Source organism: Larimichthys crocea, chromosome XXII, assembly GCF_000972845.2.
Source record: "Larimichthys crocea isolate SSNF chromosome XXII, L_crocea_2.0, whole genome shotgun sequence".
NCBI classification, from domain to species: Eukaryota; Metazoa; Chordata; class Actinopteri; family Sciaenidae; genus Larimichthys; species Larimichthys crocea.
In genome coordinates, this window is record NC_040032.1 from 7,314,093 (window position 1) to 7,341,603 (window position 27,511).

Genomic DNA, 27,511 nt, shown 5'->3' on the forward strand with positions numbered 1-27,511 from the left:
GAGCAATGAAGTTAAATGAATGTTTTTTGCTCTCTCCGACACTCCGACACAGTCGTTCCCTTTAAATGCAGAGTCCTATTTCAGGTTGTTGTAAATAACTTCAGCTTGTGTGCAATTATCCAACAATGATGCATTCAGTTCACAAGCTCCAGGTCTATCATGCTCTTTTATGGTCATAGCTGCTCGCTTTGAAGGATAATTCAAGTTTATTACAGCTTGACTCTCATTTTCAGAGTTTCTGACATTAGTTATGTAAGATTGTGCTCCTCGAGGTGATTTCTGAGAAAGGCAGTGACATGCTTGAAAATAAGACAGATGAGGAACGAAACATGAGCAGTCATGGTAAACAATCAGCCAGGTTTTAAACAAACTACTAAATTTTCCAAACAGGCAACTCCAAAAAAACAATCTAAAGATTAAAAAAAGGAAATGTCTCATCACAGAACGACTGAAATGATGGCCAAAACTACTTAAGTAAGCTCCAAGCTGTAATAAACCAGAATTATCCTTCTGCATATGGCCGGATAACAATTGCACTAATATTAAGTTTCTTCTTGGCCTGTTCCACCTCAGAGATGATGACTCCTTTATAAACACCAGGAAGAGTAGATTAGATTGGGACAACTCTTTGAGTTTTACAGGTTTTACCATGGAAATCTATAGAATCTCTCTCTCTCTCTCGCTTTCATGAGAAGCTATAAAAGTCCAGAGCCACAGCACAACTGCAGCTGTGTCCGTGGAGTCGTGCGCAGACTCACTCTGACACTAACTGATGTTTTACAGAGACAAACTGCAGGGAACAGCAGGATCCACCTGGATCAGCGCCCACATCTGGAGAAGACGAGAATAGAGGAGAGCAAAGGAGAGGATAGAGGAGGTGCAGTACAGCAAAAAGGAGAAAGCCATGAATATAATGAACAAAAGAAGGACAGAGAGGGAAAGCTTGAACAACAACAAACCAAATAAATGCAGTGTAGAAGTAAAAGTGAATAAAGCCTGGAGCCTGTGCTGATGTCATACCTGCCAATCATGAGGTTTTGGGGCAGATGTTTACCCCCCTGGCGGACATTACCTGTTTATCTGCACCACATCCTCCGACAGGAGACCTCTCCTTCTCTGCAACATTAAATACCTCTGACAGATGACTCTGGGTGATGTGTGTGAGCCTCGAGTTGCAGATAGGAAATGGTTAGCTGTGTGTCTGCAATCTAAGTGGACCCTTGGAGAGCCATCCACCCATGTATCTGCAGAAGGAGAACGAGAGTGACAGTGGGAGCATGCCATAGAGAAAGGCTAAGTGGAAAAGTTAGGGAGACAAAGAGTCAGAAAGAGAGAGTGGTGGTGACCAAGACTGAGGCAAATGAATGATGAGATCTGGATCTTTACTAATGCTCCAGTGAGTGATCGCTCCTCTGCTGTCCCAGCCAGGGATGAATGGCCCTCTATGGACAAAAAGCTCCAGGCCTGAGTCCTGGCTGAATCCGATACTCTGCACGCTCGTCCTGACTGTTTTTCACATAGTCCTTACCAGGCTGACGTGCTCTGTGAGCCTGTGTGTCTTATAGCAGATATATATAGTAGTCAGTCAATGCACTATGCGATAGGTAAATCAAAGTACTGTATGAAAATCTTAAACTGAACGCATGCTGGATGAATTTATGTTTCATGTATTACAAGTTCAGATGGCTGGCAGATGCTTAACTGAAGCAGCGCATTTGATGATTTTTCCACTGATAGATGCTATGAGTGGCCAGTTCATATCTCAAAGTCAAAAAGGAAACTACACAGCAGGTATGTATTTAATGCGTATTAAAGGTGATTATCAAGTTTTAAAGCCTATTCTGCAGGTCAGTTATCATCTAAATGCAAGACAGACATGTTTGAGCCATGTTTCTGTCATCTGAGTGTTGTTCTTGACAACAGACAGTAGTGGCATTAGTGTACAAATTTGCCCACATTGCCCACATCCAAAAGATTTCTTTTATTTAAAGGTCCAGTGTGTAAAATTTTGTGGCATCTAGTGGTGAGATTGCAGATTGCAATGAACTCAACCATCCCCTGCCTACCACTTCCATTCTGGGCTGCTGTAACAAACTTGGCAACGCAAGATGGCGGACTCCGTGGACCCGCTCCATATGTAGATATGAATGCCTAACATAAAAAAAAAAAAAAATGAACAATTCACTTTTTAAGGTGAATATATATTACTCAAAACATTGTTATATCCCATTTCTGCCAATAGATCACAAAAAGTTAAGCACTGAACCTGATGAGCCACAATAAACCAAGATGGATATGAACTCTTATTGTACTGGAATGAATATTACTTTTTGAATTTTTGGTGTTTTTTATTTAATTACTGTCTACCCTTTGATTTTTGTTCCTAAAATCAGATGTTTTGCATTTCGTAATCCCATCAGGTGGGATATCAGGGCTCCAGCAGAAAAGAACCACATTGGTTGTTTTGCACATTTATGCTCATTAACTACAAATTGTGTATACTTAACATTACTGCACTGCAGACCATTTTCCAAAGTGAACCACACTCCAGGCATTCACCACCTTCCAGGCTGCCATTAGTTTCGGTTCATGCCAATAATAAAAATCAACTTGCAAAACCACCATCATGGACCTTTAATATAATAATGACCACCATAAGATGTCAATTGTTTTACCTCAAACACAGCTCATATCTGTAAATTTTGCATCATTCAAAACAACTTGATGCACTGGAGAGGGTTGGTGGTCCAATGGTCTACAGCAAGACGCTTTAGACCATTACCAAATCACAGGGACTAATCTATTGACCTTTGAGTTGCAACACATTCCTTCTAACAACTAGACCACCGTGACATTGACTCATGTCCAAAAACCTGTGTGAATGTGGTCGATCCATACAGCGTTCTAACCACAAATATTACAAGAACAGCACTACGCAAGCATATATTCAAGACCAAGAGAGATTTAGATGTTGAAAGGTATGGGCTGCTGTCTGTGTATGTGTTGCTATGTAGTTGTATGTTTATCATGGTGGGATACCTCCAGGGAGTATGATGAGGAATAGGTGTGCAGAGCCGAGGCTTGCTGGCTGGCTGGCTGGCTTGTCATGGATCAGAGAGCAGACTCCAGTGTGGGAGGAATTCATCCCTGGCAAACACCCTTGTCTAGCCTACCAGATCTCTTGATTTAAGAAGACATGCTGAGCATGTGTGTTTACTAGATTATCTTATTGGCTTTAAAACTCCACTTTTCTGAGTGGAGATAATGCTGTGAATGGAGGATACAGCGACAAACTGAGTTTTTGGTATTGAATGTTCAGTTTTATCCAACCTTCTGGCCCTGTACAGTGTCAACTGAACGTGGGTGCTGTGCTGTCAGGTGGATTGACAGAAGGGAAATCTTACAATGGCAGAGTTGATCCTTACAAGCTCCTGCGGGTTGATATGATTTTCTTCTGTTGCACATTTCAAACTGTTGCGCTTTGACAACCCTGTCATGTATTCCAGTCTTGGAGGCTCCATCTCTGGTTTGTCCCTCTGCATATTTTTCTCTGTTCTACTTCGGCAAGTCTGGAACCACATGACCGCTGTACTGTATTTAGTATGTTGCGGTAGAAAATCTCAAATCATTACATTTTTCATTTTATAGCTCCCAAGGTTTCCCTGAAAGTACAGTTGCACACCCATTGTCTTCATACAACCTTGTGTTTGGCATCTTTTCTCCAGCATGAAGAATCCATACCATACTGAGGAGGGTTTTTAAATTTTAGAGTGTGTGGAGAATCAATGTCCTGCTCCTCTTCTTGTTCCCAGCGTCTATGCAAGCCTTTTCCAAGTTCAGGCCTCCATTCAAAAACAATTTCCAAGTGCAGTTATGTGAACTGTGTTTCATATCAACCTAACAAGCACAGGTCATGTCTCCTTTGCTGCCTTATCCTGTAGATCCGGTAGAGCACACATTTCCTCACATTTATTGTGATCTACAGACTTTTTAGGGTAAAGATATAGGAGACGATGAAGTCACCCTATGACCAGGTGGGCGGTCATAGGGGTTTAAGCCTCTTTAATTAGATTAACTCAAAAATATGGGGTCATATCATATATGTAAATGTATGTGTGTGTCATATTCATCCAGTTCCTGTCACCACAGGTGGCTAATCCATCATCAACAGACAGAAAGATATTAGGAACAGCCAGACGTGAGTCTAGATCCCAAAGATAGTGTTAGACTCAACACTGTTCTCTCTAGGAAGTCGCAGCAATGATCTAAGCTCTCTCAGCTGTAAACACTGACCAAAAGAGGAAAGAAAGAGGTTTTGTATGAGCCCTCAAAAACCGCAACTGTCTAGCCACGGTAAAATTATGATTGAAACCCAGGAGGAGCGGTTCTAATATTTCCATGTTTTAATATCAAATAGGAGCAACGGTATGGGTTGAGGTGGTAATGTTTGTCTGTCTGTCTACAGCCAGTAGGTAAGCGTAATGATGAAGACATGTGTGGGTGGGACGGAAGGAAGGTCATTGCAGGATGTCTGCTGTGGTGGTCCCGTGCTCTGTGGGGTTCAGGGACAGAGCGAGTTTAGATGTAGGATTTAGATGTATGATGACATCATTAAGCATCAAGAACAGATTTTTAAAGATGAAGCCAATGCAGAAGTGGTAAAAACTGTAATACCTCAAGCAGCCACTTGAGGCTGGCTCCAGAACATTCCAGTCTTCCTAAGTCCCCATGTTAAAATGTCCAACTTCACAGCACATATTTACAGTCTGGTACAAAAAACAGTTTTGGTCTCTATAGCTAATTTCCCCGTTCATGACAACTGTACTGAGGGTGAATTTATATACAACTCCCCTATTCAAATGATATTAGGGTTAAAGTGATGCAGAATTAGGAGTGTGGCAGCTTTGACTGACAAGTGGGTGCCATTACAGATGGCTTATTAGAACACCCAGGCACCATTCACCATCCACCAATGATCCACATCTTATATTTAAATCAGTCGGGAGGCAGAAGAAGCAACACAGCCAACATGGCGGCAGCCAGTGCCACATATTTTCAGCGTCATAACAGCACTTCGGAAACCTGCGGGTGACTCATGCTTTATCCATTCTTTATACCGTCATTTATTCTAACCCATTTTTGAGAGGTGGATTAGGTTGAATGAAATGCAAAGCAGTGGAAGTGAATCTATAGAAAGCAGCCCTGTTAAGATATTACTAGAATAGAATACTAGAGCCACCGTTAAAAAAAGACAAGACAAAATTAGGTTTGGAGAATATGTAGTCCTGAGTGAGAGTGGAATATCTGAGTAATGCTCCTATTCTTGGATTTTAGATTTAACTCTCATTATCACTGACATAATGTTGTACTCCATGTATAATCTTCTGTGGCTAATTTATCATTGTTTCAGTTGGACATAGCAGTATATCTCTCTTTTCCGTCAGATAAAATGTAAACAGTACTCATACAAAAACAAATTGACAGTACTATAAACGTTTCGGATATCTGCCTGTTGCATTATGAAAGGAGACTGTATGACTGAGGGGGAGTGATGTCATGAGGCCTCATGGATCTTGGCTCGCCTTCAAGGCCTTGAGATCAGAGGGAGAATGCTACTTTTAACAAGCACCATAAACGCCACCAAACAATGTTATGGACCAGTGTAAAACTTCAGTCAGACGCAGGAGCCTTCAGCACAAAGGACATTTCCCTTTTGTGTTTTGCAAGGAAATCTTTGTTGTATTATGGGATTTTTAAATGTTTTAATAGATTTAGTCGGACCATACACTGTTCATCTGTGAGCGTGTGGAGTAGAACGAAGGATGTTAGGCAGATGGGACAAATGAGGTCAAGGTTTGGGTCAGGACCTCTGTCTGCTGCGAGTCTTCATGTAAACAGTTTGAAGGCCATTGTAGGAGAAATATGGAGGAAGGGTTCATGTCTGAAGTGTCTGTTTTTAAGTGGCTCTCCCATTCAGTCGGTCGGCATCTTATTTAAAAGCCAGTTGAAAACCAGTTTGTGTCACTTGACCTCCCAACATTCTTTAAAGCCTCTGTTGACCCCTGAAGCAAACTCACAACATCTGTCAAAAACTCTCTCCTCTCTGCTCTATTTTACTAACGGTTACATTCCCTCTGTCTCCATGGTAACACCGCACCACCTGTCACTTTGCCAGTTACTCAAAGACACCATGGAGGCGATCCATCCATTTTTTTTTTCTTCTTTTTTACATACCCTGTATCTGTGATCTACAAAAGTGAATTGCTCTCACAGATGCTCGGCTTTTATAGTACCCTGGAAATCATAACAAGTAGTGCTATGGTGTGTGATATTTGGACAAGTGCAGATGTATGGGCCTGTGAGATGACTGTATTATGAGACATTATTGTGATAACAGAAAGACCCTTAGCTCGTATATAATAATTATGACACATGTAGGTTTTCTTTCACGCAGACCTGGACCTACTGGGTGTGTTCTTGCGATGCTTTCTGAAATCCTTATGTCTCACGGGCAGTTTGGCACCGGTGGACCGTCAATGTCTTACCTCATATCTTTTTTTTTCCCCCAGGTGTCTGCCACAGATGAGGATCGTGGTTCTTTTGGCGCCATATCCTACACCCTGGGTCCTGGGACTGGAAGTGCAGTACCAACCCACTTCACCATAGACAAGGAGTCTGGCCAGATTTGCACCCGCACGTCTCTCGACCGGGATGAAGGATTGGAAAAGTTTGACTTGACCGTCACTGCAACGGATGGAGTAAGAGAACTATTACCTTAACTCTGGGAAATAGTAGTTGTAATCTTTGCAAACCACCAAAAAATTCGCAATATAAAACCACCTGTTTCCAGTCTTTGTGCTAAGCTAACTGGCTGCAGGCGGTATCTTCTCATCCAACTCTAAGCAAGAAAGCAAATAAGTGTATGTCCTTCATTTAACCTTTGCATCTTTTGCACAGTCAAGTGAAAACTGAAATAGACTTCTGAATGAGACTAAAACCTCAAACGAGGCTAATGTAAAGCACTATTCCTTTGTTGATCCGTGACCAAACACATTGCTCGCTGAGTGTGTAATGCTCCTTCTGATCAAAAGTTCAAGCTCAAGTCAAATTAAAGATGTGTACAGCTGCACTCAAGTAAATCTGATCAAAGAGACATGTTTGAAGAAGACAGCGTCCTGTCTCTTACTGCGCGTCTTCAAAAAAAAAAAAAAAAAAAAATCAAGGGGGAGCCGCAGCAGCATGGCAAAGCAATCAGAGCAAACAGAGAGGGAGTATAGGGAGGGAAAAGGTAAAGAAGTAGGAAAACAGATCCATTGAAACAGTCAGTTTAAATAAGCTCTTGCTGTAGGATACCGTTTAGCTTAAATATGATGCCTGAACTGACCACATTTACACACTCTTTACTCTAGCATTGTCCCAGTAGACCTATGCACATTTAAAGTGCCAATTAATCATATTGGACGCTCTTAAATAGGCATTGCAAGTCAACTTGAGGTGCATTAAAGCATCCATTATCTTGTGTATGAATTACATAAAGAAGCAGAACAACATCATCATTCTTTTTATTCTTGTTGTTCAGGTAGAGATTGAATTCAAGTCTATAATTTACCACCCAACCCTCGCAATGCATCTTCTCTGCAAACGCCAGCACATACATTTCCAACTCATTTCAGCTTGTGTCTGTTCCCTCTCTCTCAACTATTCCTTGTTTTTAATAGGCTCATAAAACTAAGCCTGCAGATACAGCGTAATGAGCTCAACCTCTTCTCCTCACTGACAAATTCAGACTATGGTTGATTGGCTCCATATTTCAGAGATCTTCAACAGAGTGTTCCAACCATTCTCCTCCACAGCTGCTTCGTCTTTGCAGTTTGACATGAAGCTATTGTCTCAGTTTCATAACATGAAAGTTGTGGACTGTTGCTTTTCACCAAGGGCTAGAAAACAAATTGAATATTGTCATCTGGGATATACAGTGCATGAAGGGAGGGAGGATGTGAGAGAACTCGAATAGCTATTCTTACGATCCCTCACTCCCTTTGTCTTAATAGACTAGTCAGTTAAGGTCCATAATATCATTACAATGTTTCTGCCTACCGATGCAAAACTATCTATTATTATATATTTTAATATTTAAATGAAATCTAATCAGAAGGATTGTTTTTTTGTTTTTCAGGGTGGTTTGAGCTCAGTAGCCCGTGTGCGGGTCTCGGTGGTGGACATCAATGACAACCGTCCTGCCTTTTATCCAGTCCTCTACACAGTCAGTCTTAGTACCCATAGTGCCCCAGGAACCTCTGTTGTCAAGGTAACAGCGAATGACCCAGATGCTGGGGAAAATGGCAGAGTCACCTACCGCACAGTACCTGGAGGAGGTTCTAATTTCTTCACTCTCAACAAGGACACAGGTGTCTATACTAATAACACACATACCGTACAAATATGGCTGAGCTATTCTGGAACATGTCTGCTTTGGTAGAGTTTCAAAATTCTTCTTTTGTACTCATCTTTCTTCCTCTACAGGCGTGATTTCTCTATCGCGCTCGCTCCATGGCAAAGCCAACACGGTAATCTCCATGGTGATATCAGCTGAGGACGGCGGTGGTCTGACGGCGCCGGTCAATGCCAGGGTAAACGTGAGCGTGGTGGCAGGCTCGGTGGCGTCTCCCGTGTTTGAACAGGCTCAGTATTTCTTCACTGTGTCGGAGGACGTTCTCAGGGGGACAGCGGTGGGAGTGGTCCGCGCTTCTGCCAAGACAGGTGAGGACGCCTGCAGTCTCAAGTCCTCTGTTGAAGTATTTTCTCTTTGTTTTCATGCAAATGTTGATGTCTATTCTGCATTTGGCTATTTACTTTGCATGACCTGTTTTATGTGACTTACCTGGTTTCATTTCGTCAAATGCTCCAATGGTCTAAGGAGTGTGGGATGTCTTACCTCTCACCCCAGCACTTGTACAAATACGCAAGCAACTAGAGCACACCCTCCATTAAGAAATCCCATCCATCACACAGCGTGGGCTTTACTGGGGATTATTTTCACTGTGGCCAGACTTTTTACTGTATTTTCTCTCAGTATTAATGATGGAGAAATGGGTTTGGATGAAGCTGTAATTCTGAGTGGGAGTCAGAATGAAGTGCTCTCAGCGGTGTAGTGGACAGAAGAACACTTATCTCTGTCTGCGCAACTGTACAGGGCTTTCAATCTCTTCGCCTTGAGTGAATCCAGCCCTTCATTAACACTTAGACTTGAAATAAACACACCACATCACTGTCTACTAAAAGCAGATATGGATCTGTCATAAGATTTGTTCATGTCTTGAGTGTGTATCATTTAGCTGAAGAAAAATAGATAATAATCAGCTGTGCACAGTATCTATAAACTCTCCTCTATGTCTCTATGTGTCTGTCTTTTTCTCATCCTCCTTGTTTCTTTCACTATCTCTCCCTACAGGTGTGTCTAAGAATATTTTCTACTCCATTTCCTCTGGCGACCCTGATGGTTACTTCACAGTGGACAGTGCCTCTGGTACCATTCGCACTGCCCTTCCTCTGGACCATGAAACCTGTTCCAGTCTTGATCTGGAGATCCAGGCACGCTCCGGTTCTCCTCCAGCGTACGGAACCAGCCGCGTACGAATAACCATTTCAGATATTAATGACAACGCCCCCACCTTCCTCCCCTCCTCATCAGAGTCCCTTTTATTACCTGAGATCACCAAAATGGGGACTGTTATCTACACCATCCAGGCCACAGACAAGGACTCCGGTCACAACGGTCAGCTCAGCTTCGACCTGGTCTCTGCTGGGGGAAGCAGTGGCCAGAGGACGTTTGGTGTTGACCGGGGCAGCGGGGAGGTGCGTCTGATTGGTAGCCTGTCATATGAAAGCGTCCCACGTTATGACCTTCAGGTAGTTGCCAAGGATGGCGGGGCACCTCAGCTTAGTTCCACCTTCACCCTTGTGGTCCACATCCAAGCGCAAGATGCACAAGGCCCCAACTTTGACACCCTGACATATCGTGTGGAGCTTCGAGAAAACACACCTCTCAACACACGTTTCCTTCAGGTCCGAGCACTCAACACAGAAGCTAATGGGAATGGTGGAAGCTCCTCCTCATCTTCCTCCTCCCCTATTTCCTACCGTCTGAGACCTGACGGTGATGCCGCTGGTTTTGGCATCATGCCAGATAGCGGTTGGCTGTTTGTTCGCAGCTCTCTGGACCGAGAGGTCAAAGACATGTACCTGTTAACTGTCTTGGCAACTTCAGGCCCAGGAGGAGCGGGGAGAACTGGCAGTGCCACGGTCAGGGTGACAGTAACCGACGAAAATGACAATTCCCCAAGACTGAGCCAGGAGAGGGTATTCCTCGCTGTCAGAGAGAATCTGCTGGCAGGAACCGGCTTTGGCAGGGTGTCTGCAACCGACAGAGATGCAGGCCTTAATGCTCGACTCACCTACAGGCTGCTGCACACGGACAGGCACTTTCAGATTAACTCACAAACAGGTGAAGATAAGCACCATGACTTTAACTTCAATTTAACACTGCACGCTAACAGTTTGTTTTAATTGTGTTCCAACAGATGAAATGTTGTTACTTCATAAGTAGCATTAATACCAGCATGATTTCCCTCGAGGAAATAATGATTTGCTGTTTGAGAATTTAATTAGCAAGTTAATTACTCCCTAACTATTCCAAGTAATGCAAGCTAAAGCCTCCTCTCTTCCTCTGTTATTATTTTAGGTGAGATCAGCACTCGCGTCGCCCTGGACAGAGAGCAGCAATCCAGCTACCAGCTTGTTGTAGTCGTACAAGACGGGGGCACGCCTCCTCGCAGCGCCACTGGCACAGCTCACATCACTGTGCTGGATGAAAACGACCACGCACCCATTTTTACTCATGCAAGACCGGACAGGGAACTGCTCCTTCAGGTGAGAAGAGGATACATGTTTGAAAATCTAATTTTGTTGAAGATACTTTTCATTTTTGGAGACTGTAAAGTCAAGTCTTAAGATGAAGGTGCAATATCTTGCAATCTCAATGCTAAGAAGTAAACAAAGACAAGTAAAGGGATAGGAATGAGCATAACATTAAGGTACTGTATGTAGAAAAGACAGGCTTTGTTGGAGAAAGACATTTATATTAACAATCTTCTCCATTGTAGGTGATGGAGGGGCTTCCATCTGGGACAGTCCTAGGGACAGTGACAGCTAAAGACCCAGATGAGGGAGAGAATGGGACCGTATTCTACTCTTTATCAGGTGAGTGCACTTCCCTGAACATTTGCATAACCATAGAAATGTATTTATTTGGTCTTTAACTGACATCTGTATCTTCATCATGAAGGCCCCAGAGCAGAGCGTTTCTCCCTGAACCCAACCAGTGGCGAGCTGAGAAGCGCCTCTCCCCTGAGATGGGCAGAGCGAGCCGAGTACACCTTCACCGTGACCGCTGCTGACCACGGTTCACCAGGCCTCAGCTCCACCTGCCAGCTGCAGATACAGGTAAAATATAATCTCTGAGTTTTTTATGTCCTCATCCATCCTTAAGCTGCACATACAAGTGCTTACATGTTTGTTGGGTCTCCAGATCAATTCCAAAGGCATCTGGGAACTGGAAACAAAAGCCAATGTGGTGACCGAACTGGTGACTAAAACTGTCAAATCTGCACATGACCTCAGTCTTTTTGCATTCCTCGCTGCAAGTAATTTCCTCAAACTGTGCACAATGTGAACAGTATAACTGTCACAGAAATTGGGAAAGGAGGTAAATATTAAATGAAGTGAAACTGAACCTGTGCCTGTACAAACAAAAGCATCTATCCAATCTAGTGCGTGTTTCCTGTCTCCAAAAGTTAGTGGGGTAACCAAAACCCAAGGTGAGAAACCCCGAGCTGCAGGAGGGGGAAAGGTCTGGACTGAGTTATTGTGCTGAACTTTCTGTCGGAGGGTCAACCCTGCATATCAACATACAATATCAGGAATTCAAAAGCAGGAAAAAAAAAAAGGTTCTGCCACAGAGGTGCTTAGCTAGACAAGGGTAGCGGTTTGCTTTGACTGTGGAGCTTTGAGCTTGTGTTTTTTATGTGATGTGATTTCAGAAAGGAAAAGGATGCTAATTACAGCCCGAGTGCTTGCCTTAGATTTCGCCTTGTGCAACACTGAGATTAGACAGAGGGGAAACAGGCACCTTGGAATCAAATGTTCCCAGATGAGATTTGATGAGAGCCAGCTGCATCAGATCACACAGAGAGAAACGCAATACACCGCTCTACAGTAGCAGGCAGCGATACATACACACAACAGGGACACAGCAACTGTAACGACACATTCAAACACTCTTATGAGTTAACATTTCCAGATAATGATTTTGAGATAACATTTCACATAGCTGTGGGTAAAATCAGACACAGGGATATTGCTGTACAGCTCAAGTACTACAGCACACACACCAGCCAGCAGTACAGGAAAGGGCAAAAGGAGAAGAACAAGGGAAGGTACAAACAGTACAGTACAGTGCAGTAGTTGCTGACACCGTCTGGCAAAGCATCAAATTCAAGAACACATGAAACACTTCAGCTGCTGGTTTAAAAAAAGTTAGGACTGCCTGAAGTATTAGTCCTGTCACCCTATGTACAGACATTTGTCACTAAAATGCTGCAAAGCCTATTTAAATGCATCGCTCGCTGGCTTTAAAGTGTGGGTTGCAGTGCTTTGTAGCAACAAAAGACTGCACATAAGGTCTTTGAGCGCAAGGCTGAATTATGCACATTATTACCTACTTCTTCTTTTAGGTCTATCTTTGTTGTTCCCGTTCGATAAAGTGAATGTGCAATTAGTTGCAGCAGATCTTGGTAAAGCGAGCGATGGCGTGTCTATGGATTTTTCGGATGATGAAACCAAAGCTTGTTAAAAATCTGCTTTTGTTTGCTGTATTCAGAGCTCTTTGATCTGTCCCAGAGTAATATCGAACCCCCGAGGCTGTTGCTCAGAGTGGCGAAAGCCCCCTGGCACGCACTTGTTTCCCCCCATCTGACCGGACGTCTGCATATGGAGGCTGCGCTTATTTGCTCTGCATTATTTGAACTTGAAATATTTACAGTTCTCCTTCCCACTCAGCCGTCATTATTTTGTCACAGGTCACAAACTCTTACTCTCATCTTGAAGCCAGAATGCTGCAGTGTCAAGATATTTACTGGAAGGATTGTATATAATGTCTCCACGCACAATGAGAATGCCTGTGGAGATTATTATAGTAATAGCAACAAAACAGAAACAGACAACATAGCCCAAGGCTATGTTTAGGGATGGGTTGGGGTTAAAGCCATATAGCTTCATTGTCTGCAGAATACCAAAGGAAATTAGATCCAGCAACACCGCCTTGACACTTCTCTTCTGTTTAAAACAATACTATTTATTGAAAGTCTTTCACTGTGATGGCTCATCATGATTAGATAGAAGATAGTTACAACAAACTCTGTTTTGAAACAAGCCTATTTGACCCTGTTTCCCTTTCCTTCAGGTTCTCAGCTCCTCCAGGTCCAACCCCAAGCCCAACATGCTCTCCATGATTCTGAACACAGTTGAAGGGGCTGCACCGGGCTCCATCATTGGCTCTGTCCGCCGACATGACCAGCAGGAATCTTCTTTATTGGACGGCCAGGTGACTTACCTGGTAGTGGGGGGTAATGACCGAGATGGTACTTTCATGGTGGACCGCTTGAAGGGTGACGTGTACCTGGTGCGTGAGCTGGACTACGAGAAGGAGTCGAAGTACACGCTGCACATAGAGGTGTCTGACTTCTCCCAGGCATTTCCCAGCAGCCACCTGGTGCAGCTGGATATCATCGTGCAGGACAGCAATGACCATTCACCGCAGTTCACAGAAGATCCTGTTACCATTGTGATCCAAGAGAACATAGAGCCAGGAGCTTCCATATATACGTTCCAGGCTTTGGATCAGGTGTGGAACAGAGCATGTTATCTGCTAAAGAAGAGTTATAATGATGCATGAACCACTGATTGACACATCTTGTCACTGTGTGATTCATCTGTTTTATTTTTTAAAGGATGGCAGTGGACCCAACAGTGAGCTACTTTACTCCATCGAGCACTACTGGCCTGACACACCTGAACTCCTGATCCTAGACTCCTCCAGCGGAGTCCTGACCCTGGGGCAGAAGTTAGATCGTGAGTCAACACCGTCCCTCTACCTGGTGGTGCGAGCCACAGACCAGGCAGTAGATCCTTCTCAGAGGCGCTGGGGTTCAGTCACCGCCCGGGTCTTTGTGACAGACGAAAACGACAACGCTCCAGTCTTCAGCTCACCGTCTGCGGTTAGCGTCATGGAGGATCAGCCTGTAGGGTGAGTGATATGTCGAACTCTGGTCACGTTTGAGCATTTTGATTGGACATTTCTGTCATTGCTTCGACAGATTTCATCCTTTAGGCGACAAAGTGAGATAACTGTTACCGGTAAAAGAATGCGTTCAATGACTTTTGTGTTTGTTGACATTTTGTTTGTATCTTTATCAACAGATTTGTGATACTTTACATGATGGCTAGAGATGAAGATGAAGGAGAAAATGGCAGAGTGTCATACAGAATCCAGACAGGCAACAGCGCCGGTCGCTTCAGTCTGAACCCCAACACTGGTAAGCTTATTTTGAGAGTGTAACACACCATCTGAATATAGAAATGTTACAATAATGTACAGAGTCTGTGGAGACTGGGGATTTTCCATAAACACCTAATTTACACTCCATCAAGAGATGATTATGGTAAAATTTACATCATTTTTTGAGTTTACAATCGTACTTTGAATGATTTAACACAGTGGGAGTAGCATGTGGAGTTTTATGATTGATAGATCATCAGCATCCCACCCATAGAAGCCCCCTGGATGAACAAAACTTTCCAGAAGATCATAATTACCCACTGACGTGCTGCGTCTACACGGCCTCAACTGCTAAAACACTCATAACCCTCATAACCCTCTTTACTAGAAGATCTTTCATTGCCATGGAGCAATATTTCACTTGAATAATGCTTTGGTGTTCTTTTCTTGACGGATTTGTTCATGGGAACTGATTTGGTTTAGGGTTGTGGACAGCCTTTGATATCTTATATATATGCGCACACGTGATCTCTTCATCATCAGAGCTGGGTGCTGTGGGCGTGCTCAGATCTGTCTGAGATGGGATTAGGAGCCATAAGAAAGGAACTTAATGCAGCTTCCAGATGGAGGAAAGTCTTTACTTCATTACTGTCAAGTGTCTGGTATATTAGCAGAGGTTGATTTCACTTCTGGTTTGTTTCTCAGACTGTGCGGTGTGAAGCTTATGGTTAATAATAGCTGTAATAGCAGATTAGCAATGTATTGAGAAGACATTTACCAAACCACTTGGCTAATGTGGGGGGTATCATTAGCCTGATTACTGCTTATAAATTATATGCCTGTGCTGCCAACATGAACTTTCTGTTATTTCCCATTACGACTGCTGGTTTTATTAACCACTTGAAAGCTAATGTTTCTTATATGTCCCCATTAGCTATTAGATATTGTATTATATAGCTGTTTGTTTTATCATTAAAACTATGTCTTTCTTAGAGTAAACTCACAAGTAAAATAATAAAATCCTGACTTATGACTGCAGCTCTGTAGTAAATGAAAGAAATCTGTATCCCTTGTGCAGTATATTATGCTGATTTCCCTGAAATTCAGTATATTTTCTATCATTGGAAACCTTGAGATATTCAGTAGCATTAAAATTGCTTCATGTGAGTTTGAGCATAGCCAATACAGGGAGGGTAAAAACACCTTTATCATATGGTTGATATGGTATCAGTAACACAAAATTGGCTTTAGAGTAGGTCGAAATAGATCTGTAAATGTTTTGCATCTGTTTGCGTTTGGCCGAAACATGGGAGCTAGCAAAAACTCACTCTGAACCTCAGTCTCACAACGCCGACAACTACAACCCACGATGTATGCCTTTGGCACGCTGTGGCATTTATGAATTACATATGTCTCTCAGGCACCACATGCCAGCTAAACTCGTACACAGCTGTGATTGGTACACACACAAACACACACACCTACACACACACACACACACGCTCATATTTCCTCTCACTTTGGCTGACCCTCCCTGTAGTCCTGGGGAAGGAGAGTAACTGAAGCCAGAGTCTGAGAAGTGGTGGTCTGAGTCACAGACTCTATCTGAGCCAGCTCGATTTACGCACACCGACTAATGCTAACAGATGCTGTAATGTTGTAAAGAAAAACAGGAACAATTTTAGGGGAGATCATAGGTCGATTGGATTCGGCGGCTATGTAGTTCCAGGTTGTAGTCTGGATTCTACGTGTGTTTGCGCTTGTGGATCAAACTAATCATACATGTTCACTGATAACGCACTGCAGTATACTGATTCACATTTGAGTGCCAGGATAGAATAGCTGGCGTGAAGTAGCCCTGCTCCTTCACTGACTGTGGAAACTCTCATAAAGCAAATCTGTTAGGGTTTTATTTTTACTGGTCCACTAGGGATACAGATAATGCCTCTCTCAGGTACACAAGATGTTCACAACAACAACACAACAAGAACCACTGCAGACCCAAAATGACAATGAGAATAAAAACAGAGGTTTAAAGTGAAGTCATCTGGAAAGTTTTAGAAAGTTCTTACTCACTCCTCACTGAATCATTCTCTCTTTTATAGGTTCTCTCTCCATCCTGAAGGCTTTAGACCGGGAAGAGCAGGAGGTCTTCAATCTGACCATTGTGGCTGAGGATCATGGTGTACCTCAGCTTTCCACTTCCCAGGTGCTGTCCGTACAGGTGATTGACGTGAATGACGAAGCTCCGGTGTTCCAGCACACAGAGTTTGAGGCCCAGGTGATGGAAAACAAAGGACCAGGAACGACTGTATTAACAGTTACTGCCACAGACCGGGACCAAGGTTGGTTTAAATGTGCCATTTTAATATTTACGATAAGTATATGGAATAAATAGAAATAATGTAGTTATCACAAGGCTTTAAGGGAATGTAGTAAAAACTTTTTATGTTAGCAAATGGGACTCTTTTAGCTAAGGAAATACAAATTGTAAACATATTTGGGGAGATTTCCTGCTTGGTAATGTCTGCAACCATAAAAAGAAGAAAATTTCCAACATTCTCTGCAGGGAGAATGAGTAAAAAGGCCTCCAGTAGGAAGGCCAGACAACTAAACAATAGACACACATAAATGGTTTTAAGAACCCAAATCACTTCAAACCAAACCACAAGCCAATGCTAATGAAAATGTGTGGTTTCAGTCATCATTCAGAGCCTAATATTTCTGGAGCTTTCATCAGAACCTGCCAGCAGCTCTGTGCAGCTTTGGATTCATTAATCTCACTGCCTTATTACATTGAACGTACATTACTGTAGCGTATTTTCTTTATTGCTAGTTTCCATTTATTTTTATTTGTGTCTGTTTTGTGTTTCAATGCAGGCTCTAATGGCCAAGTGACATATGGAGGTGTGACAGAGGAAGGCTTCATCATCAACCCTGTGACAGGAGTCATCACCACCACAAAGGAACTGGATACAGAGCTACGGAACCACTACACACTCACTGGTACTGCTACTGTATATGTCTATTCAACCTGTACTGAGTTCAAGCCCATTTATTTGCACATGTAGTTCAACATCTCATCAACCTAAACATTTCTATCTTTTATCAGTGTATGCAAGGGATGGAGGGCTGCCTCCTAACTTTGCCAAGGCTGTAGTCCGCGTGGAGGTGCAGGATGTGAACGACAATGCTCCGGTCTTTGCAAAGCAATGGTATAGTCTGGAGGTGCCGGAGAACCAAGCCCCTGTAGAGCTGTGCTTTCTCAAGGCCACAGACCCTGACTCAGGTCCTGGTGGAGAGCTGGAGTACAGGATCACTGGTGAGAATCAGCGTTGTGTCTCTAGTCCAAGTGTTTTATTAGAATGGAGAGATTTAGTTCACCATAATTGCTGTAATTGCTGTTTCAGGGTGTGTCGGATGTGAAAGTCCCAGGACAGACATTGAATTTTTGTCGTATTTGGTGTTTCAGGCCTAAAATGGTTAGGTTTGAATTTACAGATTGTTGACAGACCATTACAATTGGCAGCGTGTGTATATATGTGATAATTGCAACTAAATCAAACTTGTATTAACCATCAGATTTGCTGACTATTGACCATTTTTGGTAATATGTGAAGTTGTCCTGACAGTGTGTAGGAGTAGATTCAGTCTTACCTTGTAGAAAGGGGATACATGCAGCATTTGGACAAATGTATTGCTTTTAACAGAGCCCTGTATGAAGGATCAGATGTAGTACATTCCCTGTTACTGTCTGGAGCACATTCAAACTTTGACTTAAGTGTAGAGTTGGCACAGATATTCCTCTTTCTTGACGTCTTTAAACACTCAATCTATAGAAAACTCTGGACTTTTAAAGATTTTTTTTTCTTTTCTTCTGGCCATCCAGCTGGGGACTCTGATGGAGATTTCCACCTCCACACCAGCACAGGAGCTCTTTCCACCTTACGTGGCCTAGATAGAGAGACGAGGGCTGACTATACTCTGGAGGTGGTGGCCACAGACCGAGGGAGCCCCGCTCTTAGCGCTACTGTCACAGTGGAAGTGAAAGTGATGGATGTGAATGACAACAGCCCTGTCTTTAGCAAGAATAGCTACTCTACTGAAGTGTCTGAGGATGCTGCAGAGGGGACCAAAGTTCTGGAGGTAAGTCGAAATTTGACTAACTAATGGGAATTTAGTTAGTTCAAACATATCATTGACATTCAGCATATCTCACTAAAAAATGTATTCATATATTTTCAGGTGTCAGCCATAGATGCTGATGATGACCTGAATGGGAAGGTTCTATATTTCCTGAGTCGAGAGGCGCATGGAGCATTCACTGTGGATGAGAACACCGGTGTTATCACCACAGCAGCACCTCTGGATCGGGAAAAATTGGCATCATACAGCTTCCACGTGTTTGCTGTTGACCTTTCACCTGCTGCACCCAGAAACACCTCCGCTCAGGTAAAAGTTTTTGACGTTTTTAAGGTGTTGAGGAGTATTTCTTTATGTCCATTACTTTTGCACTTAACCAACATGTGACCTCTTCCTTCTAGGTGACAGTCACCGTTTTAGATGTCAATGACAACACCCCCATCTTCATCCAGGATCCGCTGGTAATTGAAGTGTCCAGCAAACGTTCCCACCGGGTTCTAGCGACCATGAAGGCTGAGGACAAGGACTTTGGAGCCAACGGTTCTGTGTTTTACCGTTTCGCGATGCCAGTGAAAGGCTTCAGCATCAACTCCCTAACTGGGGAGATCCAAGCCACTGAGCGACTGGAGGATCTCACCCAAGCTCAGAGGACTCTGATAGTTGAGGCCATGGACCAGGGCAGTCCAGCTCAGTCTGCACAGGGAGTGGTGGTGATTTACGTGAAGGAGGTGGAGTACAGTGGCATCCGCTTCTCTAGGAATGCCAGAGATGTCAGCATACAGGAGAACGCTTTAAAAGGTATGACATTGCTTTAGTATTTTGGGTTGATCATTTCAGTTTGTTCCTCTGTACACTTTGAAGATCACTCTGCTGTCACAGTTAAGGAACATTTTCTTTCTCTCTACTTTGCTCTCAGGCACAGCTGTGGCTCAAGCTCAGGCTCAACATCCAGATGGTACACGTCAGGGTATCAGCTACAGCCTCTTCAGTGGAAACAGAAATCAGATCTTTGTTATCAGCTCTTCAACAGGTGAAACTCACAATAAAACACAATTGTTTTAAGGTTTGCAGATTGATTGAGATGTGTAAATGCATAAGGATCAGTTTCATTCATTTGATGATCTCCTGATCCTCATTTTCCATCTTTTGTCCTCCAGGTGAAATCAGCGTGCACAGCTCCAAGGGGCTGGACTTTGAAGACAGCCCCAAACTCCGTATAGTTGTAAAGGCTGAAACAGTGTCTTCCACATCTTTCATGGCTATAAACTTGATCCTTCAGGATGTCAATGACAACCGTCCTCGCTTCCAGCTGCAGAATTATGTTGCCTACATGAGAGAAGCACAGGGCTATGAAATGCCAATCATACAGGTACTTAAAAAAACTGCAAAATAAATAATACAAAGCCATACCAAACTCTACTGAAGTTTTTATAAGGGTAAAAATAAATTCTCTTTATTCTTTATCCTTTTTTCTTCCCTCCCCTTCACCTTCTCCCAGGTGGTGGCTGAGGATGTGGATCAGGGCCAAAATGGCCAGGTGACCTATTCCATCCAGTCATCGGGTGTGAGCGGCCTGTTCAAAATCGACCCGATGACAGGAAGCATCACCACGGCCGCCATCATGGACCGTGAGATCTTTACCCAGACCAAGTGAGAACAGATCTGTGGTTGAAAAAACATCACCATGAGCCACATATGTGTACATTTTGAAGATGGATATATATTTTACATGTAATGAATGTTTGAGCTGCTGCGTGGCATTGTACAGAAAAAGCCCGTTACGAATACACACAGATAAACATGTACAGAAGGAGAAATTAGACGTAGCACACCATGAATCATATTCACTCAGCTAGTTTGTATTTAGATAGCTGCAGAAGTTTACATAGTCTACTAACGATATAAGCACCAGTGCAAACCGATATGTGCATGCCAAACTCTGTAAATCAACTCCTGCTCACTGTAACATTTCATAACATTTAATATGAGAATGTGTAACATCAAGCAGACGTTCCTTTCACATTTTTCTATCATCACTAATATTAAAATGAAACTTTTTCTGCCCACCCACAGGCTAGTAGTTACAGCAACTGATAGAGGAAGTCCACGACTGGCTGGTTCTGCCACATTAACAGTGATCATCGTTGACCAGAATGACAACAGCCCCACTATTCCCTTACATCAGGAAGTCCGCATCCCAGAGAGTAAGTACATTCATTTGCAAGAATGTTATTTTTCTTTCTGCCATGTATCTACAGCAGATACATTCAATTTACAAACTGTGTCACCAGACAAACCCTGTGTGTAGTTGTGCATCAAAAACCTTTTTCTCGTTTCAGACATGTTGATCGGCACAGAGATCACTCTCGTGACAGGTAACGACGTCGACTCCAGTCCTGCACTCTCCTTCTCTTTGCAGCTGGACCCAACAGCTTTAGGCAAGTTTGGGATTCACCGGTACAGCGGAGGTGTATCGCTAACCGCTCCTCTAGACTTTGAAGAGAAGACGTGGTACACCCTGACTGTCAGAGCCACAGACAGCCAGCACCAAACTGAGGCCAACATTACAATACTGGTGGAGGATATTAATGACAATGTACCTGCATTTACCCACAATCTCTATCAGGTAGGCAGATGTTCTTTTTTTTTATTGCATTCCTGTGTGTGTTGACAGTGCAGAAAGAAATCTGACATATCCATTGCTACCTGAGAAAATTCACATATCATCCATCTTTAAATGACTGATTTCTTTACGCCTTATAAAGTTTGATAGGGAATTGAATTCCTACAGAAAGTTTCTTTATAGCAGACTACTTCATCATGAAGGCGAACATTGCACTTGTAGTCATGTACACACACTATAAAAACACACATGTTCTTTCCCAGCTTGTACACAGTGGGGGTGATAAAAGTTAACTGCTTAATATTGCCTCGGGAACCGTTGCAGAGATGAGCGTGTATAATATTTACTCCTTTGTCTCAGGAAATGACCTCAACATTAGTACAAGCTCAGGAAAAACAAGAACTACCACATTAAAATGCAATTTGACCCTCTGTGAGTTTAGTGCACGTCGACTTTCTCGTCATGAGTTTGGGAATTTTATCGCAGTGTTTTGCGACAGCTTATACTTTTGCCCTTATGTTCAAATGTTGTTAATATCGCCGTTCCCCAGGTAACTCTGGCTGAGCACACACCACCAGGAAGTGCAGTTGTCACAGTAACAGCAACCGACAGAGACTCTGGAGAGAACGGAAAGATCACCTACAGAGTGATGTCATCAACCCAGGAGGGTTTCTACATTGACCCCAACAATGGTAAACAACCTCGGCTTCTTCCCGAATATAGTTTAGCTCCAATTTTACATTTAGAAAGTAACATTCCTGTGACAATGTCTGACTTCCTCTCTTTGCCTCCTGTATCCAGGAACCCTGTTCATCAATCACAGAGCTGAATTTGACCCTGAACGTCCATCAGTGAGCGTTGTTATTGAAGCCCGTGATGGAGGCTCACCTTCACTCTCCTCGCTTACCACCGTCCAGGTCCAAATCTCTGACGTCAATGACAATGCTCCTGTGTTTCACCAGTCAGAATACAGGTCAGTCAGATTCTGGACGTATGTGTTATGGTTTAACCTCAACAGTTGTTCTTATTATGTAATGTTCTTCTGTCTGCAGGGCTACTGTTTCTGAGGATACCATTCCAGGGTCAACGGTTCTGACTTTTGAGGCCTTTGACAGTGACCTTTCTCGAGAAAATTGTGGCTTTGACTTTGCTATCGCCAATGGGAATGAAGGAAATGCATTCCAAATTGAAAGCAGTGTAAGGTTCCTGGAGGGACGGGGCTTCCAAACAGTTGGGACTCTGCTGTTGGCTGAGGGACTTGACTTTGAAACCAAGCCACTTTACAACCTAACAGTGGTGGTGTCAGACCGCGGTGTGCCCCAGAGAAGCTCTAGTGTTGCTGCAATGATATCTATTGGTGACGTGAATGATAATCCTCCAGTGTTCAGCAGGGCAGAATATACTGTCTCACTGAGTGAGGGAGCTGCAGCTGGGACTGAGATCCTACGACTGACTGCTACAGGTGGGCCAAAGCCTTCTATCTTTGTCAAGTTATCACTTTTTTTTCACTATTCCCGTCTTACTGTGTCTTTCAGTCAGCTCATTGTATTCTGTTGTTGTCTTATTGCCAGATCCAGACTCAACTCCAAACGCAGAAGTCCAGTATACTATCAGCTCTGGCGATGAGGTGAACTTATTTACCATGGACCAGTGGACTGGAGCCTTGCGGCTTCAACGAGCACTCGACCGTGAACACCAGTCCACACATGTTGTCATCATCCAAGCCACAGATGGACATGGTCACTTTGCGCTAGCTCCAGTCATTGTTGAAGTGAAAGATGTAAATGACAATCATCCATTCTTCCCTGTGGAAGTCCTGACAGCAAGTATCAGAGAAAACCAACCAGCAAACTCAGCTGTGACAGTTCTCCATGCCATAGACCACGACACAGGGGTTTTTGGCCACCTGAAGTATTACATGTTGGAAAGGTCTGGAGCAGGAAAAGATAGCTTCAGTGTGGATCAGAATTCTGGAGAAATCAGAAGCAGGATTCCCTTTGACTTTGAGAAGATCAACTCCTTTAATTTTGTAGCACTGGCAGTAGATTCAGGCAACCATTCAGCCACTGTAACTGTACAGGTGTTTGTCACAGGTGAGGATGAGTATGATCCACTCTTCACATCCTCTGATTTCTCCTTTGATGTCCCAGAGGGAGCTAAGAAAGGCCAGAGCATTGGCCAGGTCCAGGCACATGATGAGGATGGAGGAGTGGATGGTATTGTTCTCTATTCTCTTAGCACCAGCTCTCCATTCTTTGATGTAAACAAAACCACTGGGGTGATTTTCCTGAAGTTGGACGGGTCAGGCAGTGGTGGTAGCAGTGGTTCGGGCCAGTCCAAACAGGAACCCAGGCTGATGACCCTGGATGTCACAGCTCACAGCCCTCTAGATGCATCTCGCACCACCACTGCCCAGGTCACAGTCGATGTCACAAACACCAACTTTGGCCTGGCACCCGATGTCAACATCCTGCTGATCAGCATCATTGCTGTGTCTCTTGGTTTTATCGTGTTGCTTGTGGTCATGGCTGTTGTGATATTCCTTGTCAAGTCACGAAGGCGGAAGAAGGCCCAGGATGCTGGAAACCGAACTGTTGCCTCTGGAACTGCTCTGCAAAAATTGGATGATTGCAACTCAGGCCCAGGAGGGGAGAGGATCTATCACCAGGCCTTGCCAGGCTACGCTGGAGATCAGGGTGGGGCTGGTGGTGGTCCCTACACTAGAGGGGGCTCTCTGGATCCCTCTCACTCCAGTGGAAGAGGGTCAGCTGAAGCAGCAGAGGATGATGAGATCAGGATGATAAACGAGTACCCCCGTGTCGCTTCCATCACTTCGTCCATGCAGGAGCACATCTCAGCCAGAGGACCAGACTCTGGAATTCAGCAGGACGCTGACCAGCTCTCTGATATCTCCTGTGAGCCTGCAGCTTTAGAGGGCAGCACCTGGTTCAAAGGAAAGAAACTGGGAGGCAGTCTCAGTGGGACCTTGCTCTCTGGCCAGCTCCCAGTCTATAGGGACGAAGGAGGTGGGTACCTGGGAGTAGGCCGGGGCCTCAACATTTCCCTGCCCAAGGATTACGCCTTCCCTGAAGATGGAAAACCTTCAGTGGATGGTTCCCTCACAGCTATCGTGGCCAGTGATGAGGAGCTTCGCGGAAGTTATAACTGGGATTACCTGCTCAACTGGTGCCCTCAGTTCCAGCCCCTGGCTAACGTGTTCACAGAGATTGCCAGGCTGAAAGATGAAACTGCTCAGCAGAGCCAGAACCCTCGCCAACCCTTTCAAACAAAGCACAAAATGGATCCTAAACCTAGAATTGACCCTCCACCACTCATCACTTCAGTGGCCCACCCAGGGGCCATGTCAGTTCCCCCGAAGGTCCCTGTGATTGGACGGACATTCCCCCACTTGGCCTCACTCCGCAGGTCCCCTATCAGTCACGAGGGATCCATTTCATCAGCAGCAATGTCCCCAAGCTTCTCCCCTTCTCTGTCCCCTCTGGCAGCTCGATCGCCAGCTGTTTCTCCCTTTGGAGTCAACCAAGGGCCTTCAGCATCCATGATCAGCACCAGGGAGCCCTCACTGGACCAGAGTCCTGATCATGAGATGAGAATATGATGGAAAAATCCAAAAAATATTTAAGGACAAACTTAACGATAGACAACTCCAACTCCAACTTTTTTGGCTTTTCTCTTTCATGGAACGAAGTAAAGCAAGCCAAGGTGTCAGTTGTACTGTCATTCTCAGAAATCATTGTTTTCATCATAAATCAACAAAGTGTCTGATCATATGGATTTTGGACAGTAAACACACACACACAAAAACATACTTAACCTTCTCCCGGTAGAATATTTGCATTATTTGATGTATTTCCATTGGTCAGCAGTGTTACAGGAATACACAAACGTGGAACATGTGCCTGGGTTGACAGGACCAGCCCATCCTTCCATGTCAACAGTGACGCAGGTCTCCATGAACTGAACAGGGTTATTAAGAGGTAAACTGACCTCTTCATGGGAATGTACACTTACCATGCCCTGCAGTCAGAGATCCCTTAGTGTGTAGATAGATAGATGTGTAGTTTTCATGTTACCTCACTGGCTGGCCAGAGAGTTAAGGACCTTGTTCCTCTCTTTGTGTCTGTGGACATTTTTACACTCCAGTATTGAATTCATCCAGCAGCTGTTTTTAAAATGGTCTCTGGACATGTGTGCGAATCCCATGGACAGAAAAATGGCGTGCGTTCACAAAGACACTGATTCAATGAATTGAACAATGGAGATTATTGTTTTTCTCACCAATTCAGATGTCACTTCTTTTGATTTTTACTTTTATTTTTATATATTTTTATATGAAATCATGATTTCAGATCCAGAAATGCCATTATTCCACATGGAGAGGTTATTGTTTTTGTGCATTTGCATATATGTATATTTGTATGTATGCAGGCTACGCTATGTACTGTATGTGTCTTCTAGGTTTTTAGAGACTTGTGACAGTTCTGATGTGAGTGAGAGGGAGACTTCTGTGTTTCTAGCATTATTTATATGAAAAAAAGACTTGCTGCCACATTTGGACAGCAGGAAACCAAACGCAGCTCACACTATGCTGTGTTGTTACCTTAAGAACTTTTCTTTTTTTCTTTTTTTTTGTCAAATTGTAGATCATCCCAAATCCAAAACAACAACTGGATGGAAACCTGTGATCAATCTAAATGCCTGCTTCTCCAGCAGATAAACACTCTGTTGTGGTGTGCAGTTATGCACATTCCCTTTGTTATTCAGGGACAACTCAATTTGCTGATCACCTCTGTGTCTTTGAAAGAAAGTGCTTCCTAAAGTCAGTTACATCAGTCATTAACTTAAATGCATTTTACTGTGAAGTTGTTCATCTCAGCACAACAAAAATAGCATGCAGTGAAAAGGCTGGGTCTCTCATAGGAACATGGCATAAGGGCAATGTAGCACATGAGCCAGACGAGTGAGAAGCAAAAGCCTGAATGCATGAGCCCTAATGAATGTATAAGGATTTAACAACCGGAGCAGTATTTATTTTTCATGTTAACCCTCTGTTCTGTGCATTTTATTTCTATGATTCACCATCATGATGATGTGTTCAGGTCCCATGTGTTAAACTCATCCTCTGCACCTTCTTTCTTTTCTGTCAGCGCTTAGATCCAGTTTTTAAGCAATCGACCTGTGTAGCAAAAGGCTTTAAGACTGTCATTGTCATTCTTCCATGTGTATTCTGGCCTGTTTTTAATCTTTTGAGGTAACTGAAGCTATCGGATGTCTTCTTGTTTTCAAAAGATGGCTTCTACCTCTGTTCTTTGTTTAACATAACATTACAAATCGCCTGATGCAAAGCTGGCACCGCAGCTAAAAGCTACACATGCCATGAGCCTAACTCCGGCACAACATTCTCTCGACTCATGATTATGCTGTTTCAGAAACATTTCTGTGTTGGAGAACTTCCATTTGGAGTTCAGTTTGAAATGACTGCCAGTGACTGATCAGTGAAGCAATGGCAGAAAAAAAAAACTGTACATGTATTTAAAGCAAATAATAAATTCCTACTGATCTCTTTTGACAAACTGGAGTCAGACTTCATCTTTATTGGAATTCAACACTTGAGGTAAGAACTGAAAAGTTGAACAGTGTTCCAGTTATCTGGCCTGTGAATGGTAAGAGCTGGAGTTAACTCCAGTCATTTATGAGAAGGTTATTACAAAGGGGAGGGGCAGACTTGGCTTTGGGAAAGGATCACAGCAGACCTTATGAGGGCAGTGAGCCATTTTAAAGCGAGAAGACTGATTTCCAACATGGCTGCAAGATTTTCATACAACATACAATCAAAAGGAAAGAAAGACCATAAAAAACACTGGAAATAAATCAATTAAAATGTCAAATACAACCATAACAGAGATTGATATTACATTCATAACAAACAAGCCAAGATAAAAGACACTTGATTTTACTTTTATATTCTATAAATTGTTACACTGAATTTAACTTTTTTTTTAAACTTTTCTATATTTCATTCTTACTATCACATGTCTTGTCTTGGGAAAAGATGCAGTAATGGTTAACTCTTTAACTCGAAGAAACCTGAGATCCAGCCAAGATCTGTT

General features: G+C 43.4%; 1 protein-coding gene across 1 annotated transcript in view; it reads left to right on the top strand.

The window, feature by feature from the left end:
* dchs1b (dachsous cadherin-related 1b) overlaps positions 1 to 26,962 on the top strand; it is an 82,495-nt gene extending 55,533 nt beyond the window's left edge. Inside the window, exons 5-29 of the mRNA XM_019270434.2 lie at positions 6,570 to 6,758; positions 8,177 to 8,408; positions 8,524 to 8,760; positions 9,452 to 10,504; positions 10,742 to 10,929; positions 11,163 to 11,259; positions 11,345 to 11,502; positions 13,520 to 13,960; positions 14,067 to 14,362; positions 14,536 to 14,651; positions 16,720 to 16,959; positions 17,495 to 17,620; positions 17,727 to 17,936; positions 18,504 to 18,760; positions 18,860 to 19,066; positions 19,159 to 19,555; positions 19,674 to 19,787; positions 19,915 to 20,126; positions 20,256 to 20,407; positions 20,831 to 20,961; positions 21,097 to 21,383; positions 21,931 to 22,072; positions 22,182 to 22,353; positions 22,433 to 22,842; positions 22,952 to 26,962. Coding sequence (XP_019125979.2) covers positions 6,570 to 6,758; positions 8,177 to 8,408; positions 8,524 to 8,760; positions 9,452 to 10,504; positions 10,742 to 10,929; positions 11,163 to 11,259; positions 11,345 to 11,502; positions 13,520 to 13,960; positions 14,067 to 14,362; positions 14,536 to 14,651; positions 16,720 to 16,959; positions 17,495 to 17,620; positions 17,727 to 17,936; positions 18,504 to 18,760; positions 18,860 to 19,066; positions 19,159 to 19,555; positions 19,674 to 19,787; positions 19,915 to 20,126; positions 20,256 to 20,407; positions 20,831 to 20,961; positions 21,097 to 21,383; positions 21,931 to 22,072; positions 22,182 to 22,353; positions 22,433 to 22,842; positions 22,952 to 24,999 — 8,112 coding nt within the window. The 3' untranslated portion in view covers positions 25,000 to 26,962. The remainder of the gene's footprint in view (positions 1 to 6,569; positions 6,759 to 8,176; positions 8,409 to 8,523; positions 8,761 to 9,451; positions 10,505 to 10,741; positions 10,930 to 11,162; positions 11,260 to 11,344; positions 11,503 to 13,519; positions 13,961 to 14,066; positions 14,363 to 14,535; positions 14,652 to 16,719; positions 16,960 to 17,494; positions 17,621 to 17,726; positions 17,937 to 18,503; positions 18,761 to 18,859; positions 19,067 to 19,158; positions 19,556 to 19,673; positions 19,788 to 19,914; positions 20,127 to 20,255; positions 20,408 to 20,830; positions 20,962 to 21,096; positions 21,384 to 21,930; positions 22,073 to 22,181; positions 22,354 to 22,432; positions 22,843 to 22,951) is intronic.
* The last annotated feature ends 549 nt before the right edge of the window (positions 26,963 to 27,511 follow it).